Source organism: Pecten maximus, chromosome 3 (assembly GCF_902652985.1).
Source record: "Pecten maximus chromosome 3, xPecMax1.1, whole genome shotgun sequence".
NCBI lineage: Eukaryota > Metazoa > Mollusca > Bivalvia > Pectinida > Pectinidae > Pecten > Pecten maximus.
The window spans coordinates 41059419-41072542 of record NC_047017.1 but is presented as its reverse complement, the minus strand read 5'-3'; the positions used below and the strand labels follow the sequence as shown (position 1 = coordinate 41072542).

Genomic DNA, 13124 nt, shown 5'->3' with positions numbered 1-13124 from the left:
TATGCTGTTGATTTTACATTACACATGAGGTAGATATCACTCTTCAAAGACGTGATTTTCTCTTATTTTCAGGCCTAAAGATTTTTCTCCAGAGGTCAAAACCCTTTTTTTTCATTTCATTTCAACAAATTTTATTGTATAAATAATACAAAAGGATTAGACAACTATAAATAATACAATGTGATTAGACAACAGGTAAGCCTGTACAAGTCTTTTCCTAAAGGTCAAAACATATTGGTGGGAAACCCGTGTGCTGGTTACCAGTGTGTAATGGTTTATTTTTCTCTGTATCAAAGTCCATGTCTTCCGTATCTAAATAAGATATGAGAAGCCGATATTATATACTTGTATTGATTTAAAATTGATTGGTTGGTATTATATCGTTTTAAGTGTAAGCAGAATTGACTAAATGTTTCAAGGCCATCTGTGACGCCCTAAGGTCCACCATATTACGAGAGATGTGATTTGTTAACATTTAAGCAACATTTATTACCAAAATATCAGTATATTTCAAGTCAAATTAAGAATTAGATACAGTAGAGCCAAGAATTAATCAAGCTGGACCATACAGCTGTTACGTCTAATACTCGATCGTCAGTGATGTTATAAGTACTTAAGGTGTTGAAACATAGAACGCGACAGAGGAAATTCAAAATAGGACAAAAATCACACGAATCCTTAATAATAAATATATACCCACACTGTAACGGGGATCATATTGTAGCGGGGATCATATTACATGATGCGATCGCCTTGGATGATAATTTTCATACGAAACATTTTGAACTTGTGTATTAAGATTTCCTTGCCTTGTCGTCTAAGGTTGTTGGTGGGTGTATATTTATATACCAGGAAGAACGCGTCGATATGTAATCAATAAAACATATATTACATTCCAAATCGTAACACCGCATGAATGCCACACACGAACCAGCTATGATCAAACCGCACCGTCATTATCTAAATCAAACAAACCCACACAGATCTGCTATATTTATTTAAAGCGCATATACAGCCATCAAATCCAGAATAACATATGCAGACGTATTCGAAAAAAATAACAGTAAAGGAACTTTTGACCCTAAAATTTCATTATTATATATGAAAGATAAATCCAATACGACCTTTATTACGGACACACGTCTGCGAACGCGTGTTCTCAACACCGGAAAAGGAGCAAAGCTATCATCTTAAGACAGGCACTATTACCGAGGAAAATGCCATCCACTGAGTACGTATTACTGACATTGTGACTGGTGTAACAATGGTAACGGGCTTCGTGATGTAGCAACTGATAGATATCTCAAATGTTATCATTATAAAAAGATGTATATTACTGTCATATAGGAAACTATGTTTCCCTAAGATAACGACGACCAACATAATTCAATTCTGAACAACGAACAATGGTAAGAAAGCTTAACAACTAGAAATAAGTTTGTGAATTCATCTTTGGGACCCAAACGGTAAGATTAAAAGATGAAAATATTATGGGATGAACATATTTACGTGCTTTACGTAGAGTGTCTCTTGGGTAAATTGATCGTCAAAGATTTTATACAACAATTAAACTTGTATTAGTAAAACATTGCCTTCAAAGGATATGCGTCTGAATCCTACCGATTTCTCATATATTTGTTCATGTCCACTAACTTATCTCTAGATCTGGGTACAGCTTGTACTCTGATTCATAATAAGTGTTCCTTCTCTTGTTTGTTCGCACGCAATGTTTCTTAATGATATGACAGAAGACACATAAATTGAGTGTGTAGTGTCTTCGAGATATTTTGCACGATTGCCTCCCTTTAATTAACCATCACGGGACATTGCCATACTAACATGACTGAACATATCTAACACCAAATTAGATCTAGCCTAATACTGAATGATGTTATTTCATAGATTTGATATCACATAGCTCCTACAATGCCGAGTCTCCCTGACTATTCCCATCCAACACCTAGACAGAGTGAAAGGTTTTACTACTATAATTGAACTGGTGTCCATGACAACTGGCCAGTGCTGTCACCCGTGACCTTACTTTTCATATTTAAAATTCAATGATATTGGCCATTTGGAATATTCCAACTATTTCAGTTCATAATGTAAAACTGGTAAAAACTCAATATCAATAAAAAAACATTTTATTTGTTTGTGAATTTGTACAGTTTTACATAATAAAGATTTCTTTATCACTCAAAATAAAGTAAATATCATCTGTGTAATTAACAATCTTCAAAATAATACATAAACTCATTTCAAATACAAAAATATCTTTTTTCTGTACAAAAATCATGTATATCATCATTAATCATAGTCACGAAAATGTACATGTTTAGTAAGACATAATTACGTACAACTATTAAAATACAAATTAATGAGAACAAAACCATCATGGAAAAAAGTATGATAACATTACTACATTCTAAATTAAAATGATGGTCGGATTTGGCAAATGATGCATTTAAAAATGATAATTGATGATGAATGCTGAGCAGCTCTATTTGAGGTCTCAAAAGGTCACCCAATTCACCCGCATCGCCTGTTTTGATAACTGGCCAAAGTTTTCATACATATCTTGGGTAGAAAATTAATCACTGCCGTCAATTGATGCGAGTATTTTTTTTTCTTGTGTTATTTTAATTTATTAATTGATTTACGCGAGAGAAAGTGTTTTCATGACCTTACACAAAACTGAGATAAAGTGATATATGGAAATGGGATGCACAAATTCAGATAAGAACGATACATGGAAACCGAATAAATAAATGACCAAGTGGTCATTTGAATAGTGGACCAAATAAAAGAAAAAAATGATAAATGGAAATTGAAGGCATCAAACGGTCAATTATGCAGCAATAAAGATAAAATGATATATGAAAACCAAATGCACTTTTTGAAGTACATTCATGTACAAAAATAAGATGAAATGACAAATGGAATTGGAAGGTAAACTATAAAAGGACCAACTAATGTCTAATGCACCAAAATGATAAGTATGGACAGAAGTACAAATGTAAAATGGTACTATGAAATGAGCATGGAGCGTGTAATGAGCAGCAGGTTCATACTACAATGATGTTGCTGGTGAATTGGGATTCCATGAAAAAAACAATAGTAACGATTGAGATCATTTTATATTCTTAACAACGCACAGTGTAAACTCAATATTTCACGATACAATGTCACATGTTGATCATACACAGACCTTTGAAGTCACTTTTCTATCGGAACACAACCAAAATCTGTATTGCTCAATGTGAAATGTACGCGTAAGAAATTAATTGAAATTTCACGTGACTACAGAACACAGTCTAAGACCTGCCATGTCTGATCGAGTGTTTCTCCACCTCAATATCAATATAAACACTGGACATGGTGGCGAGGGGAGTGGTCACTCGTCTTACCCGCACTAACGAACATGTGTCTCTTGGTAACATATAACACCAACGCTTGTGGATACAGATCATTTTCCATAATCAATCTGTAATGAAAATGTTCTGTCATCAGTCACCAAGTTATATATAACAATTTACACTTTCCATTATAGACGTCAGTATGCTCACCGGGTACTTGCTTTGAATTTAACCGTCAATCGGCACACTGAACATTTCGTTGAACTATTGATACCCGATTGGCTGGAACGTAGGTCTCCGAAATGTCAACTCCTAATTTGAATGTAGAATATCCTCAAAGAGAAGTTCACGAATTTAAGACTAACACATAGTTTTAACAAACATTTCGTAATTGAAAACGTGGAGAAAGACGAACTGGTCGTTCAAGAATTATTTGGCGTATTTATATGACTTAACAAAATCCATAGGTTATAAGTGACCATATACAGTCTAATAAGGTCCTATAGGCCAGATGGGGCTAGATTGTTCAGATCATCCGAACTGAGGACCGGGATCTCCTCCGGAAGGTCCCTGCTCAGCAATTCAGATATATTCAAGAAATTCTCAGCCCAGTTGAACTCCCTGTTGTGCGATGGTTCTTCTGCCGGTGGCGTGATGGGCACGTAGATGGGCCCTTCTACGGAAGTAAATGTGTCTGGAGATGGCTGTGGGTATCCACTGGTCTGTCCTGGTGTCTGACTGATGTATGAGGTACAAGGATCCGATACTACGGGACATACCTTATTGTTGCTTTGTACGTCAAATGTAAAAATGTCTCCTCCGTACAAACTCGGAGATGTTGCACTTCCGGTGTTTTGATCGTAGCAGATAGGCGGAAGTTGAGCGGAAAGTGGCGGCGTATATGAGGTGCTACGTTGAGATAGTGCGCACTCGCGTGAAACTAAGTGTTCTTCCAGAATCTTTTCAAGTCTGGCTTTTTCAGATCTTAGTGTTTTTATATTTCCGGTAAGAGTCTCGTTTTTACTCTGTTCCTTGTAAAAGTTCTAAAATAAAGAAAACAAAATCATTTAATTGCTTGAAAATACTAAGTGTCATACATTTAATGGGTCACAGACACATTAATAATAATAATAAAACTAACAGTACATGTTTATCCCTAGGTGTATCTAGTGTGAAAGTTTCATGTTTTAGTCACACAGGTTTAGGCAATGAAGAAATAAGTCGCATCAATGAAGATATATCGGGTATTGATACTAACCGTGAGCAGGCTGTCCTCCAGACCCTTCTTCTTGTTTCGACATTTCGTGGCAGCCCGCCGATTCTGTTCCCGGCGACGAGACTTTCTTTCTAGGTCTGCTGCTGTTAGATCCTAGTAAAATAGAAATGAATATATTCAGGTTTTCAATTTTCCAGGAGACATTAACCATGGTTATTGTTATTATCAATTTTATAAATTTATACATAATATAATAATACTATTTTACAACAGCAAAGCTTTCTTTCTAAAAGAAATCAAAATTGTAAGTGTAAGTTGCATTGCTGTAGCAAAGTAGTTATTGGAAACATCTTAAATATCATAACTTATAAACAAATTTAAATAGATATATATGAGCCGCATTATTACCTGTTTAGCTTTAGGTTTAGGTGGATCCTTCAAAATAATGTCGGCTTCCCCTTTGGCGAATCGGCGATTCAGTATCGTATATTTAAGTTCCTTCTTTATGAGAGGAAGCAGTTGACCAGCGGCTAAGGCATCAGAGGCAGCCTTTTGTAACTGGTCGTCTCCAGATCCCTCTTGTATGTCTTGGCCAATAGGAGTAGGCGAGCAAGCATCAGGAAAAGTCTTCTTAACAGGAGAAAAGGGCTCTTGTTTTATCCACGTAGGGCAATCCATATTGGCGTGAATTCTGAAACACATTTGTATGAATAAGATTATTATTTATGAAGATCATACTTGAAAAATCAAAAATTGATATACATCAACAATGAAGAATGGCTGACATCACAAAAGCAAATGGAGAAAGTTTAGAGAAATTAAGACAAACCAGCTGAAAGTGAAGGGAGCATTATGAAATGTTAACAGCACATGACGAAACTTTGTCTAGTTAACATAATGACGTAGTTTGCTACAAAATTTATTTCGAAATTATAGGTGTTCTGCATTAACATAATTGTCATGGCTTTAAATCTAAAATATAACACCAAAGTCTTATAGTTTGCTTCACAAAAAGCAACAAAGTTTAGTACGACACGATATGAAAGCCAACTAGTAAACATGTTGAGTTAGTTTAGATTTAAATTAGTATTTCTTTATAAACGAATTTCGCCCACACGGGCAACAAACATACATATACGTAAACACATGGAGCAGAGGAGCATGTTGTGAATAAAATACTATGAAATGATATTAAATCTAAATCTGACGTTTTTACAACAGGGTGTAATAGAGGATTTATTTAGCATAATTTGAATTGTTCATGATGAAAAGAAAGCTAAGTTACAGACACTAATGAGAAATTTATCAAATCTATGCATCCATATATGGAATTACTAAATGGAAAATTACATTTAGCAAGAGTGTATTGCCTAATAAAGACTCGGTAATACCTGGACATAGTGACTATATACCTAAATAACATCACACCTATCTAGTTAAGATATTATTTTCTGAAGGGGTTAAAGCAAAAATTGAATACAGAAATAGGTTGCAAAGTTATATATAGCGTTGATATTCTGAAACCTACCAAGTATGTACTTACTAGACATTACACAGAAATGATATTGATCATAATAAGTCTAAAGCGATAGTGAAACGAACTCACCAAGTACGATTTATTGACTGGCACGTAATCCAAAAGAGGAAGTATATAGGTATATGTACATGCATTTAAGGAATATATTATTAACTAATCATTGTTTGTCAGTGGGTGTTATATAAACGATTTATTTATAACTAGCATGAAATACATGTACATGTTTATACATGTTGATAAGATAAAAAGAATTCTAGGAAATTTGTTTTAAAATAGTTGCATAGCCACTATTTGCTTTAAGCAAGCCTGTTTAAAAAAAAAAAAAAATTTAAACTCGAAAAATAATCCGTATCATAAACTGTAATTCTACGTGATATAAAGGCAGACCCTTTAGTACGACGAGTAGGTTAAATTTCATATATTCTCGAAGGTTATTTGTAAAATAATTTCGTTTAAGACACATGTGACGATAATATGAGATCGCCGAAGAGGAACACCCTACCTGGGGTACATTGTTCGATGACTCTAATGCCATGGCCATTGATGGAGTCTAGTCATATTACGGATTAGATGAGTAACTCAAAAGTAAACATCTACACAATGACTAATTGACCACAGCAAGTGACAACGCCCATTTCAACACAAGCAGATACATATCAGACATCCTCTTGAAGGTCCGAGAACAGTAGTCGTCTAGTTTAGCGACATCCTTACTAACACACGTGTGTAAAGTACTTCACATAGGTTCTGAATCATCCCACAACTTATACACGTACAATCAGTCACTTTAATACCGTACACGATAATTACTGTTAAACACATACAAGTACACTACTGATTAACATAGATTGAAAAGTGACTATTATAAAAAGTCAGTAAAAACACAAAGTTAACTTTTTACCTGTCTCATCACCAATGCAGTAAGTGTGACAGCAAGGGCACAGGTACCACTACCGATTATACTACGTGTGTCTCGTAAATTACGTCTGACCAATCACCGCAGACGTGTGCGCGTGAGCGGTGCAGGTTATGTTGTGATTGGTTACCAAGTTTTACTATAACTCATGACCTGCTAGATAGCCTTTACGTTCGTTATACGTTGTAGTAAATTTAAGTTAAAAAAAATCCGATGCAATTTTGTGCTATTGTTGTACATTGTAGCAGCATATTGCGTAAGAATTTACCAATGTATTTTCCATATTCCTGGTTCTCTTCTTTGAAATGTATTTTCATCGCCACCTATGTCTATATATTATAACTTACCTGTCTGCAATCACCTGATAGGTGTTGCACCAGCGCTATTAATAGAACCGTTCCAATGATCTAGGGTTTTCCATTACCAAGGTACACAGTGAACATAATATCAACAAGACATAGTGTAACACTATCTACTTACTTTTTATGTTCTGTCGATCATTTGATGACTCGATGTCTACAGTCAGAACTGATTTTGTGATCCAGATTTCAAATGTATATTCACAAGTTGCACGAGCCAGTGACCCTGTGGGCTTTATTCAAATGAGCTCCCATACAGTACGTAAACAGAGCGAGACGACCAATACACACAGGCAATAGGAAGTAACGCCTCGTGAATAATTAGCATACACTTAATATATACACACAGCCTTTGTATGGTTACTGGGTCAAAAATAGAAACGGCACGATACAGTCACCTAAATCACATTATAGTCATAATACACCACTGCAATACACAAAAAGTTAAGCGCTCTTATCTGGCAGTCTGGAGGTGTTGCTTTGTGTGGACAATAAGATCGCCCCAATCCACCCTACCGTGTATACACTCATTATATCTCTTTATGTCCTTTATCTGAGATTTAACGTAACCCCATTATGTTACAATAGAGCACAAAATGTCCAAGTCTATATATCTTCCTCCTGGCAATAATAAGTATATGCGTCATTTGAACAGGTTAACGAACGTTAAATAATAGATCACGTTTAAGTTAATCTCTAATTCCTTTGTTGTGTGGCCTACATCTGACAATAAAGTCATATCACTGCAGTATCATACACAGAAGAGTGTAGCACCGGATCAAGTTAAATCGAGGGTAACAAAGGAAAACGCTAAACAGAATAATCAACTGTTGTTTTAAGTGTTTGATATTATCACTCTGCGTAATAATTGTGGTTTTCAAAAGGTTCAATCATTAGAATGCAGTAAAATATTAAAACAAATATAAACATCCTTTATAAACCAGTCATTACCCTTGATATCCTCCTAAAACGACACAGGATCATAATACTGTACTTACACCGTACTTAATATATGACCTGCCTGTTTTAAGAATATTAATTACTTTTTGACATGCATTGCGACTCCAAAGTTATTATATGCAGTTATAAGCCATGTAGTCTGGTGTTGTTGTGGGTCTTGGTACACAACGATCGCTGTCCAGACCCATTTTTCATACCTGTCACGATACAGGTGTCCGTGTAGATACATATCTAGTGCCTATCACCAGACACCTCAACACTGTCCTATTTTCCATGATTTGTGTTTTGTATCAAGTTTGTATCTTGTCATAATTTTGAATAATGAATTCAAGAATATAATTCTTAAAAAGGTACACAACGGTGCAAAGTAAACGACTGTTTGTGGATTTATTACTATTTTAGTTTAGAAATTACGTAAATTTAATATTTACAGTAATATACGAACATTTGGATAACAAAACATGCGCATTATTATTATTATGACAACTCGCTCGTCTGACCATTAACGCATTCGTATAGGTTCAGAATGTGGAACAATTGTATTTATAAACCAGTATACAGTTATATACACACCGAGATCTGATTAAACTGCGCAGTAAAATCCATTTCGATCTTACCAGTGCTACTCTATCCATCAAAGGTGACAGGTGACAGTGTGTCACAGCAAATCATTGCTTCTATTGCCATACGCATCATCGATGTCGTAGTAGGTCCGAAACTGTAAAATGGTCACTGTAGTTTCTTAAGAGTCTGTAAGTACAAATAAGAAATCGAAGAAATGTAGTATATGGGTTTCCCATATAAAGAGACACCTGAAAGTACAGCGATATCTATTCTCTATACTTTATCGTATCGGGTGTTCAACAAACATAAACATTAGTTTTACAGGGAACACAGAGGTCAGTCTCTATAAAAATATCGTTGACATTAGTTAGAATACATTTGGCTCATGTTCACACTTCGCTTCACGTAAATAAAAAGATTACAGCATAGCTTACACACAGACATAAAACATGTTTTATCTGTATTACATCGCATGTTATCGTAGGAAGAGACTTTATTTCGGGGTGGATATGAGGGTTTACTTTCAGTCCTAAACTAAGTGATATTATAGGAGCGGAAATGAATTGTGACCCATAATGAGGCTTTATTTTTCTCCTAGGGCAATTCATCATGACACCTTAGTAACTGATGATACGATAAAATAGAAAAAAACTAAAATGAATACTAAAAAGTAGGAATAAAATGAATACTAAAAAGTAGGAACAAAATGAATACTAAAAAGTAGGAAAAAAATGAATACTAAAAAGTAGGACAAAATGAATACTAAAAAGTAGGAACAAAATGGATGCTAAAAAGTAGGAACAGAATGAATACTAAAAAGTAGAAACGAAATTAATGCTGAAAAATAGGAACGAATGACCAAAATAACACAAGCGAAACAAATACCGATCAAAAGAAAGCTTTATAAAGCAGCTATAATTTTGACGTAAAACACAGGGATGCCTCTTTCTGATAAGAACACGTGCGACACACGTACTTATGTTGACTGACAATCACATTGTTATTGAGCAGTTGTAACACCTTATTTTTAATTTAGATTACAAATTGCCCATCTGGAATGCCCTCCAAAGAGCAAATTGGGAATTTTGAGAACAGTTCAATATGAATATTCCCACCTTGAACCTCAAACATGTTATCCAAGATAGGTCCTTAGATATTGTTGATATGCGCTCTAGAAACCAAAGTAGATTTTGTTTTGGTTAAGATGATATTTTCGCTATTTGTATTTCAATATGTATACAAGGTATGGTTTGTAACTTGCATTAGGTCTCGACGCCCGTTTGTACAGTTAGACAGTACATATAAATCATTATCGTTCAAATGTAATACATTTAATGTGGTTGCTGTTTTGTATATATTTAGCCATTAAGAATATAGAGGATATTGAATGGTTTCTCGTTTGATACACCATATATTTCACGAGTATTACAGGATATCGATATCTTTACGAGTGCGAAGCACGAGTAAAAAATATCGAAATATTCTGTCATACGAGTGAAATGTATGTCATATTAAACGAGAAGCCATTCAATTTTCCTTTTATTGCATTTTATAAGCTTAAAAACAAAACTTGACGGCGCCATTTTGAAAGAACTGATCAACGCAATTTAAACGTTTGCTGCTGTTATCGGAGTATCTGTGCATGAATAGCTCACGTCAGGTGGGTACTTCGTCAAAAAACTAGTCTGAATATTTCAAAAATACAGCAAAATAACCAATTTATCTATCTTCGCTTCGACTGGAAAAATCGGTAAGTTTCAATGAGGTGAATACAAAGGTTCGCTCTGACTGGTCAAAAACGAAAAACTCTCACTGCAAAACTTATATTTTCACTGCAAAATCTTATAGTTTCTCTGCTCATCGCTGCAGTGAAAATATAAGTTTTATTAGTTTGATAAATGTCTATAATTCACTAGCAAAAATGCAATAAAAGGATTTTTTGCACGTGATAGTTATTTGCATAAGCTGGCTCTTATATATCTATTTAAGCATTTTTTATTGCACTTTCATATATCTAAAGATAAATCTAGTTACATCTTTCTTTCCCTAAGATCACAAACTGTAAACGCAAATCGACGGCCATTTCGCTTCTTTCTTGTTTATGATCATTAATAAATATTTCAAGTATTTATTACCAAACAGGGCGGTGTTTCGAATTTCTTGTTTTTCTTGCCTTATCCATAAAGCGCATAGCATGCAAAATGATTAACGAAATATGAGAACAATATCCATCGTGATTTTGATCGAATTTCTGGTGGACAACATTTTTGTTGAGTTTGGTGACAAGCAGAATATTGGCATATCTATGGGGACAAACTGTGGCGCTCTCTTGACCTAATTATTGTTGAAGAGCGGAACAGAAACCAGATTCATTGTAATGTCCTTCAATTTTAGCTGTTGATGACGTATTGGCTTTATATATCCAAGCTGTTATCAACCATGCCGATCAGATACGCTATATAACTTGATTATTTCAGTTTTCTAGACAGTAACAGACTATCAGTCATGCTTTGCCTAGATTCGATATTTAAGGACTTGTTCCTATTATCAGAATTTCCGTGAAAGATGTCGACTACTGAAAAAAAATGAAGAGATGAAGGTTGATGAACAACAAGGAAAAGCTTTATTGTAGACTTCATGATCTTATAGGGCGATATGACACGTTCCACGCTCGTGGTGGTTCCGTTGATATACCTGGTGGTTCCGTTCTCACCACGAGGTGACGTAACCTGGCTATGACCTAGATTTGACCTAGATTTGTATGACATCTTCCGTTCATCGACGACACTCACCTCGTAAATCTAGGTCAAGTCAAATAAATGATCTTAATAAAAATGGACAAAAGAACTTTGTTGCTGATAACGGAATTTCAAGGTATTTTAACTAGCATGGAATATGTCAAATTTCATTGAGCTTAAGGAATATTTTCCAATGGGATGGCATTAGTCGAATGTCTGAAGGTCAGAGGTGCGTCGTTCAACACTCCCTACTCGTGTCGGTTTGTGCTTTTTGGGAAGAAGAAAAACGGGTCGATCTCTGCTGTCGTGGTTGTATGCTTGGGCAAGACATCTTACCCTTATTACCCTAACCTAATGGGGTCATGATGTCGACTGTAACACTATAGTCTGTCTCGACCTGCACCTCTCGAAAAAATGTGTTGCAATAAGCAGTTGATATACCTATCAAGAAAATGTTGATATTGGGAACAATTGTATATTGAACATATATGACACCATTGAGTATGAAAGCAGGGTTGGTAAAGTGACAAGAGGGGAATTGAAATCGCGGCTGTCATAAGTTGTCACTTATGGAATTTCGTCGGACATCTTGTAGTTTAATTCAATTATTAATCAAATTATCGGTACCATCACTGACTATCGTACTTAGATTACTGATCTAACGTGCTTTATTTGTAAATTTGCCCAGCCAGTTTAAACATAGCTTGCCATTGTTTTATTAGTCAAGTCTTTTTATATTAAATGTACAGTATACTCTTTTGGGTTTTGAGTGCCACAGGACGATTACATATCAGTATTGGTGTAGACGTTAACGGATATGAGCGCTTTAACAATACACACGTAAGCTTTTTAATACACAGGTATAAGCGAACTACTAAACAGCCCGATATCTATAACCATCGTTTTCTTATTATTTCTATTATTTTGCAGCTCAATTTAGGATTCCTGTCATTTGTTCTGATCTGTTTTTTTAATTTCAAAACAGTTTGAGCTATAGGTAAGTAACAGTAATTCAATATTGTGCCACCTTAATCATGGTGCACGTGTATTTGATCCTGACAGTAATTCAATATTGATGTATGTATTGCAGTTGATCTTTATGACACGAGTAGCTACCGTTTTTATTTATTTGATTAACAAGGGGTACAATTTAAAATTCAATCAGGTTCACGGGGACAACAAGTAACATTCCCGTTTTATCAGTGGAGGTAGCGAGGATTAAGATAAGGACTGTCCCTTGACCCACTAAACTGTCGTCCTGGTAAACAAAAAGTCACGTACTCGTTCAGAACTAACTACGCAATACACTACACATACATATAGATAGCCATATATTTATGAAAACATTGCATCAGTCCGATATATATTTATAGCGTGGACTCAATTACGTGTCAACTTATTGACGGAAATGGGGAGTTAAAAATAACTTGAGTACATGAACAGTCAATTCCGGTTTTATCTTGAAATAGACTCGATGA

General features: G+C 35.0%; 1 protein-coding gene across 3 annotated transcripts; it reads right to left on the bottom strand.

The window, feature by feature from the left end:
- Positions 1 to 2126: 2126 nt before the first annotated feature.
- On the bottom strand, positions 2127 to 7692 carry LOC117324185 (fos-related antigen 1-like). Of its 3 annotated transcripts, none has more exons than XM_033879875.1 (4): positions 7506 to 7692; positions 4981 to 5263; positions 4615 to 4725; positions 2127 to 4399 (listed from the first exon to the last, which is right to left on the bottom strand). In XM_033879875.1, the coding sequence occupies exons 2-4, from the start codon at positions 5248 to 5250 to the stop codon at positions 3857 to 3859; spliced, it is 924 nt and encodes a 307-aa protein (XP_033735766.1). In that variant the 5' UTR covers positions 5251 to 5263; positions 7506 to 7692; the 3' UTR covers positions 2127 to 3856. The 3 variants fall into 3 exon arrangements, with proteins under 3 accessions (XP_033735766.1, XP_033735767.1, XP_033735765.1); XM_033879876.1 differs by lacking the exon at positions 7506 to 7692 and adding an exon at positions 7011 to 7437; XM_033879874.1 differs by lacking the exon at positions 7506 to 7692 and adding an exon at positions 6612 to 6975.
- Between the last annotated feature and the right edge of the window lie 5432 nt (positions 7693 to 13124).